Raw genomic sequence first — 17,231 nt, 5'->3', positions numbered from 1 at the left:
TGCCACTCACGCACGGGTCCCATCATCACTGCGTATGCCAACTCATCCATATCCTGAATCAGTAAGCCACATCAACAACAACCCAAATATCAATCCCTTACGCCATCATCCATCAAAGCTATAAATAAGCGCACTCAATCAATTGAAATAAAGAATTCAACCCATTATTGAGTCTCACTGTATTCTCTCGTCTCTTGTCACTATCATCATCTATCACTTTATTCGTGCGCATTTCAGCCATCATCCTAACAGCATCAGCTGCTTAATAGTATCTGGAGCAAGCCTATTGCGTGTGTGAGGAAGCATTAATCTAGTTGCTGAGAAACAACGTTCCGATGGGGTTCATGTAGCTGGGATTGCAAGATAACGTGCAGCCATACGAGACAAACTTGGTCAACGCGTAGCTGCTGATTCCCAAAATAGTAGCTCTTGAGGTTTATCCTTGGTCACCATTGGTGGCAATGATCGTTCAGCAACATATTCCTTCAATTCGTCATTGGTTGGCTCCAATAGAAATAATTCATGCAAGGCTTGGCTTTGTTCACTGATCTCAGGTGCAACAGGCACCATTCCTGAAAACTTGCTCCACGTATCGCAAACGGATTTCTCGGCCTTGTCCTTTATGCTTTTTTCCCATCTCGAACGTGTCCACCAATCAAACCTCATCCGTGGATCCATTGCAGTTGCCACAGCGTATACTTCTGTGTCATCGGTCCTTCCATAATATGGCAGCAACTTTTCACGTCCAGCCTTTGCAGCATCTCGTAGATCTTGTGGACATGTGGGGTTCTCGACGGTATCAGCCAAGTCCTCGAGTTTATCAATTAACCGATTGTAGCTAAGGATCGTCATGTTGACCGTGGTATGAGACGTGCTTGCTGATAGCATCCTTGTGGCATGATCAAAGGGTTCCAGGAGCTTGCACATATGCTCCACGCGATCCCATTCATCACCTTCCAATGCAAAATCCTTAAGGTCACCATTTGCTGTCATAGCCATGTATGCTTCTTTGAGTTTGAGTGCACGATTAAGCATATCATAGGTGGAATTCCAACGCGTGCGAACATCCAATGTTAACTTGAGAGGAGGGCATTCCATTGCGATACGTTTGCGTTCAAAAGTGGCTGATCGTTGTGGTCATGATCTATTTTTCCATACATGTTGATGAGAATGCGCACATACCACATACGTTGTAATCATTAACGAGCTTACCTGATCTTCAATATGCCTTTTCTCAGCTTGGCAAGGGTAGTGGTATCACACAGATCATTATCCACATCCATAATATCTTCTGGTGCCTCTGAAGAAAACCCATTCTTGATTATCTCTTGTACTGCAAGATTGATGACATGGCCAACACATGGGATACGTCGAGTTGCCATGAAAGACCTATACTACATGTAAGCATCATAGCCCATAGCTTGTAACGAATACCACATTGCAACATACCATGCATTGTCTTGTAATGAATGTGCTTCAAGCAGGTCAGCCATCTTCTCCATGTTCGATGCATTGTCGGTGGTTATTGTGAACAACTTTGCACCAAGACCAAGGTTATCCAACAAAGTGGTAAAAGCGCTTGCAAGGTTCTCACTTGTATGTGGCCCATCAAGAGGTTCAAATCCCAACATGACTTCTTGCATGGTCCATGTCTTCTCACATATCCAGTAGCCTGTCACTCCAAGAAAAGCCTGATTGAATGGGCTGGTCCAGCAATCCAAGGTGCATGAAATGGCAGGCAAATCATGTAACATGGTCCTAAGCCGATCATAGCATGCATGGTACTCCACAGTGGTCTAAAAGATAAGATACATCAAAACAATATCAGTATATAAGTATAACTGGTACGTTGCATTCCCTAGCGCCTTATTCTATATGTATCTAACATACCTTCCTTGCAAATGTATCAGCGTTTGGAAGTTTGATAGCAGCCATTGTTGGTGCCTTTTGCGCCATCTCCAACAATCGTTGAAGGTGCTTATTTTCAGACGTGGTAAATGGCAGTTTGCCGGACACAAGGAACTTGATGAATTGCTGGTTGAATTCATTTTGGTCGAATGTTCTGGTACGCTTTGCCAGAAATGAATCAAGTGGGCCTCCTCGTTTCTTATCGTGTGCATGAGGCCCAGTGAACTCGGTAATGCCATGCGAGTTGCGAAGGTGCGTGATAAATGTTGTTGTAGTTTTCTTGATACTTGAATACGTCTTGGTACAATTGCCAACTTTGCAACGGATACGCTCCTTGCCTTGTTCAGTCATGTATCGTTCACCATACTTGTAGGCGAAAATCCAGCTGCGTCCTTCTTCACTGGTACTGGCCTGGTCATTGGTATTGGCATCATCCTCTTGTTGCATAGCATTTTGCATACCAGGTGCTTGTGGGCCATCACCATCCTGAGCACCATCATTATCACGATACGTAGGTGCATCCATTGAACCCGAGATCGAAAATTCCATTTCGCTGCCATTTCGATCATCCATGGAATAACTCATTCTTGTTGAATCGTCAGATGTAAACGACAAAGTGGACATAGATGCATTGGTAGGACTTCTGGCAGGAGGTACACGAGCTTGTTCATTACATTCAGGAGTCCGTGAATCATATCGCATTCCATTAGTTAAAGCTTAAGATTCACCAACAACGCGACAATGATAATCATTGTCAACTTACGCCCTCATAGATTGCACCAAGGGGGTTTCGTGAAGAGCTGCCATAAACCATTGGGAATAAACAAACGAGTTGCAAGGGAAAAATATCAGTTGAAAAGTGGAATGGAGGATAATCTCTGGTCTCCAACAGGAGCAATTGAGTACCCTTTTATATCTTTACAAAACATCGCTATTCTCCCACACCTCTGATACAGGATGATTAAACATGAACAAATAGGCATAATAGTGACAGTATCTCTAAAGCATCCTAGGGGCATAATCAGGATGGAAATCGTTCAATTACCGATTACGGTATGTACATCATGCGTATGATTGTAATCATGCATGTCGAAGCGGAGTGACCACATATGTGACAAAGGCCTCCAGTCACCTGCAATCGCCCTTATGACTGATTATGGTGGGAAATGCGAAATGCACAATGAATATCGTCCTTGGTGCATTCATGCAGTCACCTGTCTTTGTGCGTGTGACGAATTACGGTGGGAAACTGTTAATGCTGATAGTAAATAGGCACCCACGTTCAGCAACCAGCATGCAAAGCGAGGGTGATGGGAGCCTCGCATTGAATGGGTATCCACATGTTAATATGTAAGCAACAAAAGCATTTCCCGTAAACATAAACTCGCCAAATCCACACGCAACCCTGCTCCATTGAGTGCTCCATGTGGAAGTAATGAGATGCCCATGGCCCTATGTCAGGTTGCCAATGAGGCCTCATGCCTCATGCATTGCGCGAATGCAATTGCAGCGTGGACATGAAGACATGAATGCTACTTTATTTACACTCGTTTAATGAGAGATAGACACTACCAAGGCTCAACAATCCTCATAACCCACAGTTGCCATGGCTACACGTGACAAATTGTGGTGAACCAGTGATTAAGATCGGTCATTATCACATCTCAGACAAATCATCCAAATGAGACATGTCCACTTGTAAGCCAGCATCTCACATTATTCACCTCTCAATCAACGCTAATCCATGTCAACAACCTGCCATTGGATTAAAACTTTTTCTATAGCCGATGTATAAATACGTAGTTCAGACATTAGATTGATAGGTTGATTCTTTTTGAATATACACACATTCTCAAAGACTTTCTCGTTACATTTGATATACATACATCACATTTTATTCTTTGAATTTTGCAAACAAACACCTATGAACAAACAACAAACATGTCACCCAATCCTATCCAAAAACAAACAACTAAGAAGTCTGAAGGCGAGTTTACCACCAAAGGTAGCAAAGCCAATGACACTCCTAAGCGCGGTGAAGAAGTCGTTAAGGGTCTTGATGATGGAAATGCTGACGCCATGGAAGTCGACTCTGATCCTAAAGATAAGGAGAAGAGCAAGGACGATGATGAGGATAGCTTAAAACAGTATGCTGAATCAGAATCGGACGAAGACATGGTCATGGAAGATCGTGCAAAAGAGTATGAGCCTCTTGGTTCAGAAATTTCTTCGGGCAAGATTGGCCCAAACACGCCTAACTATGTTGTGCGTTCTTATTGTCAGCAAGAAGCTGATAAGTGCGACCGACAGGTGAAGGCCGCTATTGCTGCTGGTGATGATAAGTCTTTCGACGAGTTGTCTAAGCAGAAAGAGAGATGGTTGCTGAAGAAGCAGCATTTTCTTGAAGATGATGGAGTTGGTCCTTCGTCATGCAAGGGCAAGTCTCAAGGCAAGAAGGCTTTGAAAGATATCGTTCACTTGCCTACGTTCAAGAAGGATGTGCCACCTTTGCAGATTCAAGGTGAAACCAAAAAGAGAGACCGCCATGACAAGCGTCATCCGTTGTACGCCTCTGTCGATGATTTTTTCGAGGACTTCGAGACGTACCTTCATGTCAATGAGGTACCCAGGGAAGATCACTGGGAACAGTGTATTTTCTTTACTTGTGCTCCCGGGAAGAGGTCTTGGTTGGCATCCATCATCAAGCGTGCCAAGGATAATACGTACGAGGGTTTCAAGGTGGAACTCAGAACCGATTTATCCAGCCCGTACGCTGAATTGTACCATTTGATGCATATCAGATTTATGCAACAGAAGAAGACCAAGCTGTCTTTGCGCCAATTCGCTTTGGCCATCAACCAATATGCCCAACGGCATCATATTTCGGATGACAAGTCCTTGCTAATGGATTTTGTGTGCAACGTTGCGGATCAATTCCGTAAGCCCATTTGGGATGTTGTCATGAAGTTTCATGAGGGCCACGACCGTTTACCTTCAATGAGTGAGATGGTCAAGCTTGCTGGTACTGTAGAAGATGCCAACAAAATGTCAAGAGCTTCGGATCAGAGCAAACCTTGGGCTGAGGTAGAGAATGATGTTGATGATGATCACTCATACAGTGAATCTGGCAGCGACAATTCTGATGATGAAGAACCCACTCGCAAGCGCAAACGCAACAACAAGAGTAAGGGTAACAAGAAGGCCAATGCTAAAAAGGGCAAAGGCAAAGGAAAGGACAAGGGCAAACAAAAGGCTCTTTATTGTCGAATCCACAAGCAAGGCGATCATGACACTGACCATTGTTTTTCGGTGGTGAAACTCGCCAACTCCAAGCATGGTGTTCAGCAACAGCCCAAACGAGCTAGACTTTGCGACTTCTGCCACGAAGTTCCTTACTTCAAAGGTCACTCGTGTACACCTATGCTTGAATACAACGCCAAGAAGGATGCTGAGGCTAAGCAGCAGCACAAGAAGGTTATGGCAAGATTTGCCGCTCTCAAGTATTTGGGCAAAGAGCACAACGAAATCGATGTCGACGAGCTTATGGGCAGCTCTAGGAAACAATGTAAGAATGACATTTGGGTTAGAGCAACGCAAAAGGAAAAGACTGACGAATGCCTTTTAATCCCTATCATGATACAGAATCTAGAGATCATGGCTTTGCTCGATACGGGATGCACACATTCCCTCGTCAATAAAAATCTTGTTGTCACCAATAACCTTGAGATTACTCCTACCGATGGTTCAATCCATTTAGCAGCAGATGGCTTGACAGTGCCTAGAACAGGCTCCATTAAAGATGTGAATGTCGAGTACTCTGATAAAGAATTTTCTCATTCGTTCGAGGTCATGGAATTACCAGACCCAGAGATCCCTGTATATTTGGGTATGGACATTTTGTCTAAGATGGGAATTGGCTTTACCGGGTTAACAAGTGCGTGGCCTAATATGCGTGGCCTAATATGGTTGCTCCTAGTGCTATGGATAGCACTGTCATCGATCCCGAGCCTTATGAACCTAACAACTCACCAGCAGGCACAAATGAGCAGAGGGATGCTCTCTTTAAAAAGATTGATCCACTCATTTTAGATAACAAAAGAATTCCAAAAACGTCGTTTTGTACTTTGCCGGAATCGGTAATTACCTTGGATACAGGTGATCATCCACCTGTATACAAACGACAATATCCAATTCCTATTGCACTCGAGCCCGTGTTGCAAGAAACGATTGATCAATGGCTAGAGGATGGCACTGTTGAACCAGCAACCATTAACTCTTCATGGAACTCTCCTTTGACCTTTGCACCTAAGAAAGATGCATATGGCAATCATACAGGCAAGAGACCTTGCCTTGATCCACGCCACATTAATTGTTTGATCGCCGATGATAGGCATCCATTGCATCTCATTCGTGACATCTTTCACGGCTTGAATGGTGCTTCGGTCTTTACGACTTTGGATTTAAAGAGTGCTTTTCATCGATAAGATCCATCCAGATGATAGGCATAAAACGACCTTTACGGTCAAGAAACAGCAATACATGTTTAGAGGCTGTCCTTTCGGGTTAAAACCCATTTCCTCCAAATTCCAAGGGGTTATGGACATTGTTTTCAAGCCCATGTCAGATTTTGTGTTGTGCTTTGTTGACGATATTGTCATCTTCTCTGCTACCATGGAAGAGCACATAGAACATGTTGCTCGCGCTATCAAGGCTCTGACGAAAGTCAACCTGATTTTGAATGCTGATAAATGCCACTTTGCCCAAAAGGCAGTGTCCCTGTTAGGTTTTTGTGTGTCTGAAGCCGGCTGTACGTTGGATCCACGCAAATTAACCAACATCCAAAGTTGGCCTATCCCAAAAACAGGCAAGGATATTCAGCGATTCATGGGTGTAGTGAACTACTTTAGAGAGCACGTTCCCAAAATATCCACATTAACTGCTCCTTTGGATGAATTACGCAACGTCGACAAGCTCGATGATGAATGGACAGATGAGCACGCTGATGCTTTTATTGCTATACAAAAGATCTTGACGAACACCCCGATTCTACGCTATCCCAATATGGCGTATCCTTTCTCGATGGCCACTGACGCCTCGAATGTGGGTATCGGTGCGGTGTTGTATCAGGTTATTGATGGTGAAACTCGACACATTTCTTTCATGGCTCGTGCACTGTCGAAATCTGAACGTAACTATTCAACTACGAAACGAGAATTGCTTGCAGTGGTATACGCATTGGAAAAATTCCACACCTACCTGTGGGGCAACCACTTTACCCTCTATACGGATCACAGAGCACTTACCTATTTGCACACCCAAAGAGTTGCTAATGCAATGATGATCGGCTGTGGAATTTGATGTGAAAAACGTGATAACGTTGATAGCAATGATAACAAGGATAAATCCTTTGAGACTCGAAAAAGGGAGAAAGATCTTTATTTGTGCTGTCTGTGCTCCTAAATAAACATTGACAGGGGTCATCTGGGTTGGGTTAGGTTTTACCTATCAAACCCAGACTCCAGAATACCACATTGCCCCCCACCAGAGTGAACGTATGCGAGAGCATATAAAAGATAAACAGCTTGTGTGCATCAGTAGCGCCGTCATAAAAACCCATTCAAAAAAACCCAGTGGGAAAAACTATAGGGAAAAGACCTTGCCAGCACGGTGATAGACATGATTTATGCCGACGAACGCTTAACGCGTTTGCTGCGTCGTTTAGGTTGAGGATTGTGCAACTTACGTTTTGGTACACGTTTCTTGGGGATGAGTGTAGCTGGTGCATCCTCTTCTTGCTCATTGCGTCTTTTCCAATATTGTAAAATGAAATCAGGATCTGTGAATGCATCCGGGTCGAGCCATGAATCCTCGTCTTCCCCGTATCCTTTCCATCTTACAAGGTATTGACGCTTACCAGGTTGTCCTCGATGATTGAGAATTGCTTCCACCTCATATAACTCATCGATAGGAACGACATCATCCTGGGAGATAAGCTTGAGCTCTGAAGGTACATAATTGCGTGACATCAAAGCACCCGTTTCATCCTGCAGCACATAGGTGCCACCTTGTGTCTTACGTAACACGGTGTAAGGACCTTCATAAGCAGGCGCCAACTTACTACCTCGTGATTGCACTCTTACCATGACGTGGCTTTTTTCAGGAAAATCAATGATTTTATGAGTTGCGTCAAACTTCTCTTTCATCGCTTGGTTGTAAACTTCCACTTTCTCCTTCAATGCCGGAAACACAATGTTTTGCATGTGCTCTATCCTTTCTTTCAACGCTTCTTCCGACATTGGTTTTGCCGTCTCGATCTTGTCGCCACGATAGTCACGAAACTCGTTCATGTTGCGTGCGAACATAAGCGTAAAGGGAGGTGTATTCAACCGTTTGGATACTCGCATGTTCAACTCAAGCTGTGTGCTAGGCACGTAATAGTCCCAGTCTCTACCAGCACCTTCGATCTTCTTGCGGATGACGTCTTGTGCAGTTTGGACCCATCTCTCAGCTATGCCGTTGGCACTAGGATGATAAGGTGTAGTAAAACGCTGATGAAAGCCTAGACTTCTTGCTAACTTCCTCATGAATGCGTTCTTGAACTCGCCACCATTATCAGATTGGAGAATACGGGGTATGCCAAAATCACAAAAGATTTGCACAAGAGCTTTGACCAGCGTATCCGAGGATTTGTCAGGTAACGCACGTAGGATACAAAAGCGTGTGCATACGTCAACCAGTACCATCAAGAAGTTGTTACCCGTTAACGAGGAACGATTGAAGGTTGCCAAGTCAATAGCCCAATGGTCACCAGGCAAGTAGGCGTATATGGGACGTAGAGGATTGTAGCCTCTCTTGGCTATGTTAATCTTCTGGCATTGTGGACATTTGCTTACCAACTTTACTGCATCTTGTAGCATGTTGGTCCATGCCAAGCCATCACGTCGTAAGTAACGTACTAAATGTTCACCACCTCCGTGACCAATAATCAAGTGTGCACGTTCAAGTTCATCCATGCGGTGATCATCAGGTGGAGTAACCACATCGCTAGGCTGTTTGTCAATTATTCGTATTTGGAATACAAGTCTATCTTTGCTCGATTTTATCGTACCCATTTTGATTGCATTTGATGGTTGATTATCCCCCTCCAAGAGTTCATCGGGAGTGAACAAACGTGAGAGATCATCTGGCAACACGTTCTCAATACCCGGGATATGGATCACGTCGACAGTGTATTTCAACAAGATATCAAACCAATTGAGCATCATGGGGTTGGCAAGCTTTTGGGTGAACAAATAAGTGAGAGCCTTGTGGTCCGTATAAAGTGTGAATGGGCGTAGCCAAAGAAAAGGGTGGAACTTTTGAAGGGCGTATACCATACCCAAGAGTTCACGTTTAGTGGTGGAGTATTTACGCTCACTGGGGTTCAAAGCACGTGCCATAAAAGAGACATAGCAATTCTTGCCCTTTATCTTTTGAAACAACACAGCGCCAATGCCATAATTCGATGCATCCGTGGCCACATAAAAGGGTTGATCAAAGTCAGGGAAATGTAAAAGTACATTCTTTGCTAAGGCTTGCTTAAGAGCGTTCAATGCTTTCGTTTGCTCCTCAGTCCACAAATCCTTAAGTAAACCGGCATTGCGTAGCCTGTTGAGTGGTGCAGAGATCTCGGCCATATGAGGAATATGGTCACTGAAGTAATTCACAAAGCCCATGAACCGCTGGATATCCTTACCAGTACGAGGTTGGGGCCAATCAATAGCATTTACTACCTTTCTTGGATCAAGAGATATACCATGCTCGGAGACACAAAAACCAAGTAGATACACCGATTGTTGTGCAAAATGACACTTTGCCGGGTTCAAAATGAGGTTGGCTTGTGTAAGAGCCTTGATCGCGTATTGCACGTGTTTGGTGTGTGAAAACAAATCTTTGGAAAAGATAATAATGTCATCCACAAACGTGCGTACAAAAGGCATGTCGTTAAAAACAATATGCATGACTCGTTGAAACTTGGAGGAGATAGGCTTCAAACCGAATGGGCATCCACGGAACATAAATTGTTGTCCCTTGTGCGTAAAAGTGGTGATGTGACGGTCAGCCTCTGCAATCTTAAACCGATGAAAAGCACTGGTAAGATCAAGCGTGGTAAAAACTTTCGCTCCACCCAAGTCATTGAAGATCTCCTTAATGGTAGGAATCGGATAACGATCATCCTTCAAATAACGATTGATGTGTCGTGGGTCCAAACAAAGACGCTTACCCACTTTATTACCATGTGAGTCCTTCTTGTCAGCTAATGTCAATGGGCTGTTCCATGAGGAATTGATACGAGCTCTCACAATGACACCATCATCGAGCCACTTTTGAATCGTAGCATCGATCTCAGGACGTAAAGCATATGGCAAAGTATATTGTCGTTGATAGGATGTGACACCTTGCTGCGTAAGATCCAAGTGAATGACAGATTCAGGTATGTTGCAGAACGACCTTTTAGGAATACGCGTGTTAGCATCCAATAATGGCTTTATAGCCTGTGTGAATTGAGCTTGCTCATCAGGTGTGCCGAAAGGCGAAGCATTGGGAACCAGCTTTTTGTATGCATCGTGCACCGAAGGATCTTGCACGTCATCTTGCTGATCATCCCATTTGACAGCCACACCTTGCAAAGAGATACCCAATTTAGGAAGGATATCAAAGCCCAAAATAAGATTGTATTGTTCCAAATCCATAACTTCAAATCGATGTGTAAATTGCCGGTTGTTGTATTGTAGCTGAAGAGGCTCTGTAATGCCCACACGCTTGACAACATCATTCCTACCAGCATACATGATCTTCCCATCCACAGGTGTATACGACCAATTGTTGGCATCACACAATGTTTTATTGATAACAGAAATCTCTGCGCCAGTATCGACAAGGCCGAGGAGTCGCTTATTCTGTACCAAGATGGGTGTTTTCATGAGATATGGATTGTCATTCAATTGCGCAGCAAACAACAACTTACCTAACGATTGCCTTGCGAGCATTTCATCCACATCTTGTAATTCATTCAATGGGATGGGCGAGAAGGAGTCATTGTTGTTGATTGCTGAATCAGCCGGATGAACGAAGTCGTCAGATAAATCCATGTCATTTGAATCATGCACCATGGTATTTACCTGCACGTTGTTCTCATTACGGCGAGAATTGTGGCGTCTTGGTGGTGGCATCTTGCCCTCAGCACGAAGTTTGGCCTTCTCCACTTTTGAAGCATGGCAAGAGTGACCGTGCTTGTAGGAATGATGTGCATAATGACATTTCGCACCTACAATTGGCTTCTTCAACTTGTCACACCTCTCAGAGACATGGTCACCTTCATCATCGCAATGGATACAAAAAATAGACCCGTCCTTGCCAGCCTGCTTCGAAGCTTTATGCTTCTTATGATGCGAGAAACTGGAGCCAGAGTCTTTGTGCGTGCGTTTCTTCGTAATTGTGATGGAATCAGCAAGCTTAATAACCTCTTCAAGGTTGTCAGGCAAGCGATCCTCATTACCAGGACGAGCATAAAACGACATGAGCACCCTTTCTTGTATATCCTCAGGCAAAGATAAAAGGAACAACATGGCCAACACATCGCAATTGGTCAAGCCGGCATCAATCACCAAGTTTTGGTAACGAGTACCGTAACGTTGGGTTGTCTCGCCATCGCGCATAGCGCACTTGAACACCTCCATTGCTTTGCGTGCCTTGTTGTCACGCGACACAAAACGTGCACGAACTCTCTGGCAAACATCATTCCAATTGAGTTTCTTACCGCTTAAAGTGTCAGCATACCACTTTTCAAGGTCGGCCGGGAAAGCACAATGCAACACCTCATCCCACTCAGTGTCAAAATTGTATTTGTGGGAACGAAACAGCTTCTTCATGCTGAGCAAAAAAGCATCAACATTGGGAAAGACATGCTTGTCCTCAGGAGACTCGTTGACTCCTTTGATCACAAAACGTGGAACAAGATTCATCGTAATGTGCTTACGAGAGCTGGTGGTGGTGTCAGCATCCTTAGGAGTGAGGATAGCAATGTTCTTTCTAGTCCTCTCAATCTCCTTGTGCAAAGCCTCCATTCGCTTCACGATGGTTGCCAACTCATCCTCGGGAACTGGTTCCGTGGTCTCAAGTTGGATTTACTTGATGATCAAGCTCTCCAACTCCTTCTCTTTTTTCTTGAGCGATTGTCGAGAGAGAACAAGGGCGTCAACGTGCTTGGAGGCCAAACCACCAGTGGGTTCAACACCCTCCATGGGGGCAGGGCCATTGTTGTTGTTGGTGGGAGTGTTGACAGGGGTTTCATTGTTGTCACCCACGTGGTTGTTGTTGTTGTTGTTGGCAGTAGCAGCAGGAGAAGCAGCAGGAGAGGCAGCAGGAGACGAAGCAGCAGAAGCAGACATGTTGATGTTGATGATGTTGTTGAAGAGTATTCAAAGGAAAAAATGTGGAATTTGATGTGAAAAACGTGATAACGTTGATAGCAATGATAACAAGGATAAATCCTTTGAGACTCGAAAAAGGGAGAAAGATCTTTATTTGTGCTGTCTGTGCTCCTAAATAAACATTGACAGGGGTCATCTGGGTTGGGTTAGGTTTTACCTATCAAACCCAGACTCCAGAATACGACATCGGCTGGTTGGATCACATTCTCGAGTACAAGTTTGATGTCGTGCATTTGCCAGGCTTGGATAACATCTTGCCTGATCAGCTGTCTCGCCTTTTTCCCACGGCAAAAGAGCTGGAGGGGGGGTGATGATAACGACGACATTGTCGTAAGAGCTGCTAAGGCAAATGATGTCGACGATGACTTCGATGACATGATCGAACCACCAGAAGGAGAGCGCAAAGATTTACTGATAAAGTATCACCTCTTCGGTCACTTAGGTGCAGCTGCAATTGTGAAGGCGTTGCATAGTGACGGTATCCATTGGCCAAATGTCCACAAAGATGCTGTTGAAGTTGTAAAACAATGCAACGAATGCCAAATGTCCAACATTGTGAAAAAAGGGTATCACCCATTGCGTTCCATCCACGCATTCCTACCAGCAGACCACTGGGCAATCGATTGGCAGGACCATTTAGGCCTACACATGACAACAATACATACTTATTAGTCATGGTTGATGTATGCACAAGATATTGCGTACTTAGACCTCTGCCAAATAAGCAGTCTGATACTATTGTCAAAACCTTGATCCAAGTGTTTGGCGACTACGGCTTTCCGAGATACTTGCAATCGGACAATGGCACTGAATTTGTGAATCAGCTTGTAGAGAAATTGGCACAAGCAACTGGCTTTGACCATAGATTGGCAACTCCTTATCACCCATGAGCAAATGGCGTAGCTGAACGTTGGGTGCAAACATCGGTAAGGACTTTGAGAAAACTGATCAAAGGTGCTCTCAAGGACTGGGACTTGTTCGTTCCAGGTGCGCAACTTGCTATCAATGGAAAGATATCAGAAAGGCATGACTCTGCAACCTTTTCCCTCATGTTTGCAAGGAAGATGAATACCTTCGGTGATTATCGAACCGAAACAGATGTGAGAGCAATGACAGAAGAAGAGTTGCAAGAGAGATTGGAAGCAATGGAGAACGTGGTATTTCCAGCAATCAACGAGAAGGTGTTGGCTATGCTAGAAGCAAGAAACAAAGCCTTCAATGATAAGCATTACATCGTTCATTTCCATATCAACAGCCAAGTAGTGGTGATCGTACCAGAGAACGAAAGAAGCAAGCTCGATACTTCACATGACGGTCCATTCACAGTTGTCAGAAAGACGCGAGGTGGTAGTTATGTGTTGAAGAACATCAGAGGCAAACTTCTTGGTAGAGACTACGCACAATCGCAGCTGAAGTTGATATCCCAAGACTACGACTTGCCATGTGACGATATATACGTTGTCGATCGCATTGTCGCTCATGAGAGAGTGGCTCCTGGCAAGTACAAATACTTGGTAAGATGGGAAGGCTATCGTGAAGAGGACGACACTTGGGAACCCGAATCGTCGTTTACAAACGTCCACACCATTCACGATTACTGGAAAAGACTTGGTGAACAACCTGAACCAAAGCCTGAGAACACGCGTAGAAAGAGAAAAAGAAACGCAAAAGGCAAAACGAGTTCTGGGTCAAATGACGCACCTCGCAAAAACCGCTCACGCAAAAGACAACGGAACAGCAATCCGAAACAACCCGTGCGTAAATCACTCCGCCTCCGATAAGTGTTACATTTCCCCACACATTCTCACACTCTCTCTTTTCTCCCCTTTTTCACTTACACATACTACTTCTTCGCGTTATAGTGAACCTGGAGGAGGGTGATGTGGTGAACGAGTGATTAAGATCGGTCATTATCACATCTCCGACAAATCATCCAAATGAGACATGTCCACTTGTAAGCCAGCATCTCACATTATTCACCTCACAATCAACGCTAACCCATGTCAACAACCTGCCATTGGATTAAAACTTTTTCTATAGCCGATGTATAAATACGTAGTTCAGACATTAGATTGATAGGTTGATTCTGTGGTGTCCAGTGATAAATCGGGAACGACTACATCCAAAAAAGGAACATGTTTTGTTACGCCAACCATTATGAAAAGTATAAAAGACCACCATAATCTCCATGAATAAAGGCATCAATCATATAACGGTCTCACCGTATCTTTATTGTTATCAATCTTTACATATATTCATATACGTCACATTTTTTTACGGTGAATACCTGCGATGCCAGAAGAAGATAGGAACTCACGAAGCCCGCAACCTGAAGATGACTCACGTGGAAGTCCGGTCCAAGAGTTGGAGCGTCTGTCGATCCATGGGAGAAAATCGGACAATAATAAGGATGCCAATGAAGCTGAAGCAAATACGCATGATGCTAGAGCAACCAGTCCACTATCTCCGGAAAGACTCGCCATCAATACGGTCGAGGATTTGAAACGTGCTTGTTGTATAAAGGAACAAGAATTCAACATTGCCGTACAAGAGAAAGGTGAAGAGGATCAAGAGACAGCGCTGGAGAAGCTTACAGCTGCACAAGAACGCGTTGACAAGTACCGTGGAATTTGCAAGAAAAGATACCCAACACGCCTAGAGCTTTACACATGGGATGAAATTGAACAGCGTAACAGGCAATACAACATGGCATGCCGCTCCATGGAAGGATCAAGTAAAGAAGACCATTACGTACCTAAGGACCTACCAGTTTTACAAGTCGTTGGATCCGATAAATGGCACCCTAATAAAGCCGTTCACTTGTCTGCTGAGATGTTTCTTCGTGCTTTCACAAAAGAGCTCAAATCATGTGGTCTTGATGTAAAAAAGCATTGGAGCCGTCTAGCGCCAAAGTGTCTGAACGATGCACAAAATCTCTGGTTGGATGGTATCTTGAATGAGGATGAACAATGCACATGACAAGAAATTCGCACCCAGCTTGTACAAAAATATGACACACCTGAGCAGCAATTGCGAGGCAAGGAGGCATGCGTACACATGAAGCAAAAGAAGGGTGAAAAGATTGCGACATACGTGCGTCGATTCTACCAAAGGTGCATTGAAGCCGAGTTTGACCAATTTGATCAAGTCATGATCGTGATCTTGCTTTGTTCCTTGGACACGAAAACACAAGCTCAAAACCTATGCAACGTCAAGTTTGGCCCAAATTACCTGAAGACACAAAAACTTGAAGCAATTGTGGAATACTTGGCTGGTTTACAATTGAACGACTCTGATGCTGAAAAGAGACCACGGGATGATGAAGACGTTGAAATGCAACCCGCAAAGCGTACATCACGCTCCATCCATCAAGTTAAAGACAAGACGAATTTCAAGCATATAAAACCTTGTGACTTTTGTGGCCGCCCTCGTGCGAACAGCAACCATCGTTGCAATGAGTTCAGAGAGGCCAAAGGCTTGGCTCCACTCCCGGATCTGCCACCAGCCAAGAAGGTCAATAGAACTGCCACCATTGTTGATCATGATGACATTGATGATTCCCTACCTTGTAAGTCGGCAATAACAAGCCATGACATTAAGGATGAGTTGCTGATACCTGTAACGATAGAGGGCCAAAGGATCCACGCACTACTAGATGATGGTGCCAATTTCTCGGCTGTCGATAGTTCGTTCTGTCAAAAGCATAAAATAAAGTATTCACATGTAAAGGGATTTATTCAATTAGCAGCGGCTGATAAACAAGTGCGTCGTATTGGACTTACGCGTCCTTTGGATATCTGGTATAACGGTCGTCACATAAAGCGCCAGTTGGAAGTGATGAATCTCGCCAATGGAAAGGTTGCTAGCATTGGTAAAAATCTCTTTGCTGATTTAGGCATCGGCTATACTGGATTGGCATTTACTTGGAAAGACGCGATGGAGGAAGAAATTGAAAAAGAAGTGAATGATGAGCCAATCCCAAATGAAGCACCTGCTGGAACGAAAGAGGAGCAAGAAATTTTTAGGGAGCTCATAGAGCCTAGCTTAAAGAGGAATAGCCAAATCCCCAAGGATGCATTGTGTCCTTTTCCGGAGGCTGTTATTTCCATCCCTACCCCTGAAAACGTTGTCTGCTATCGTAGACAATATACTATTGCTTACGAACAACGGCCTATTGTGCAGGAAGCCATCAATAAATGGTTGACTGAGGGCACCATAACCGAGGTACCAGCGGATGCTGATAACCGATGGAATAGCCCTTTAACGTTGGCCCCTAAAAAAGATTCACAAGGTAAAATGATAGGGCATCGTCCTTGCTTAGATCCTCGACTCATAAATGAGCACCTTACCGATGATAAGCATCGCATTCCTTTAATCACGGAAATCTTTGACCAACTCGCTGGCTCCAAAGTGTACACCACACTCGACTTGGCTAGTGCGTTTCATCGTTTTCCCATAAAACCGGAAGACCGTCATAAGACTGCTTTTACAGCACCTGACGGCATGCGTTACATGTTTAAAGGTTGCCCTTTTGGTTTGAAGCCCATTTCATCCAAATTTCAAAGGGTCATGGACAAGCTATTCAGAGACCTGCCATATGTCACCACCTTTGTTGATGATATCATTGTCTTTTCCAAGTCTAAGCGAGACCATGTACAACACGTTACGATTGTTATTGATCGTCTCACTGAGGCTAACCTCATACTGCAACTCAAAAAATGATTCTTTATGCAGCGATGCGTGTACTTACTTGGTTTTTGCATTGATCAACATGGCCATAAGCCCGATCGGCGTAAAGTCGTCAATGCCCAATCATGGCCTATGCCACATACTGCTAGAGACATCCAAGCT

At 44.2% G+C, this 17,231-nt stretch overlaps 8 protein-coding genes across 8 annotated transcripts; 4 read left to right on the top strand and 4 right to left on the bottom strand.

Moving 5' to 3' along the window:
* Window positions 1-393: 393 nt before the first annotated feature.
* O0I10_012526 (uncharacterized protein) lies at window positions 394-1,098 on the bottom strand (the record flags this gene model as incomplete). The annotated part of the gene is made up of 1 exon (XM_058492422.1): window positions 394-1,098. One exon carries the CDS (start codon window positions 1,096-1,098, stop codon window positions 394-396), a length of 705 nt encoding a protein of 234 aa, XP_058336831.1.
* Window positions 1,099-1,137: 39 nt separating this feature from the next.
* Window positions 1,138-2,610, bottom strand: O0I10_012525 (uncharacterized protein; the record flags this gene model as incomplete). Its single annotated transcript, XM_058492421.1, has 4 exons — window positions 1,138-1,144; window positions 1,213-1,389; window positions 1,450-1,796; window positions 1,891-2,610. The coding sequence occupies 4 exons, from the start codon at window positions 2,608-2,610 to the stop codon at window positions 1,138-1,140; spliced, it is 1,251 nt and encodes a 416-aa protein (XP_058336830.1).
* A 3,837-nt stretch (window positions 2,611-6,447) lies between these two features.
* On the top strand, window positions 6,448-7,266 carry O0I10_012523 (uncharacterized protein; the record flags this gene model as incomplete). Its single annotated transcript, XM_058492420.1, has 1 exon — window positions 6,448-7,266. The coding sequence occupies one exon, from the start codon at window positions 6,448-6,450 to the stop codon at window positions 7,264-7,266; it is 819 nt and encodes a 272-aa protein (XP_058336829.1).
* A 323-nt stretch (window positions 7,267-7,589) lies between these two features.
* O0I10_012522 (uncharacterized protein) lies at window positions 7,590-9,173 on the bottom strand (the record flags this gene model as incomplete). Its single annotated transcript, XM_058492419.1, has 1 exon — window positions 7,590-9,173. The coding sequence occupies one exon, from the start codon at window positions 9,171-9,173 to the stop codon at window positions 7,590-7,592; it is 1,584 nt and encodes a 527-aa protein (XP_058336828.1).
* Window positions 9,174-12,074: 2,901 nt separating this feature from the next.
* O0I10_012521 (uncharacterized protein) lies at window positions 12,075-12,338 on the bottom strand (the record flags this gene model as incomplete). The annotated part of the gene is made up of 1 exon (XM_058492418.1): window positions 12,075-12,338. The coding sequence occupies one exon, from the start codon at window positions 12,336-12,338 to the stop codon at window positions 12,075-12,077; it is 264 nt and encodes an 87-aa protein (XP_058336827.1).
* A 716-nt stretch (window positions 12,339-13,054) lies between these two features.
* O0I10_012520 (uncharacterized protein) lies at window positions 13,055-13,270 on the top strand (the record flags this gene model as incomplete). Its single annotated transcript, XM_058492417.1, has 1 exon — window positions 13,055-13,270. The coding sequence occupies one exon, from the start codon at window positions 13,055-13,057 to the stop codon at window positions 13,268-13,270; it is 216 nt and encodes a 71-aa protein (XP_058336826.1).
* A 159-nt stretch (window positions 13,271-13,429) lies between these two features.
* On the top strand, window positions 13,430-14,161 carry O0I10_012519 (uncharacterized protein; the record flags this gene model as incomplete). The annotated part of the gene is made up of 1 exon (XM_058492416.1): window positions 13,430-14,161. The coding sequence occupies one exon, from the start codon at window positions 13,430-13,432 to the stop codon at window positions 14,159-14,161; it is 732 nt and encodes a 243-aa protein (XP_058336825.1).
* Window positions 14,162-14,672: 511 nt separating this feature from the next.
* On the top strand, window positions 14,673-17,102 carry O0I10_012518 (uncharacterized protein; the record flags this gene model as incomplete). Its single annotated transcript, XM_058492415.1, has 3 exons — window positions 14,673-15,260; window positions 15,378-15,948; window positions 16,036-17,102. The coding sequence occupies 3 exons, from the start codon at window positions 14,673-14,675 to the stop codon at window positions 17,100-17,102; spliced, it is 2,226 nt and encodes a 741-aa protein (XP_058336824.1).
* Window positions 17,103-17,231: the final 129 nt, after the last annotated feature.

The sequence above is a fragment of the Lichtheimia ornata genome, assembly GCF_029851405.1.
Source record: "Lichtheimia ornata isolate CBS 291.66 chromosome Unknown scaffold00132, whole genome shotgun sequence".
Classification (NCBI taxonomy): domain Eukaryota; kingdom Fungi; phylum Mucoromycota; class Mucoromycetes; order Mucorales; family Lichtheimiaceae; genus Lichtheimia; species Lichtheimia ornata.
Note: the sequence above shows the minus strand (reverse complement) of the source record. Positions and strands in the feature narration are given on the sequence as shown.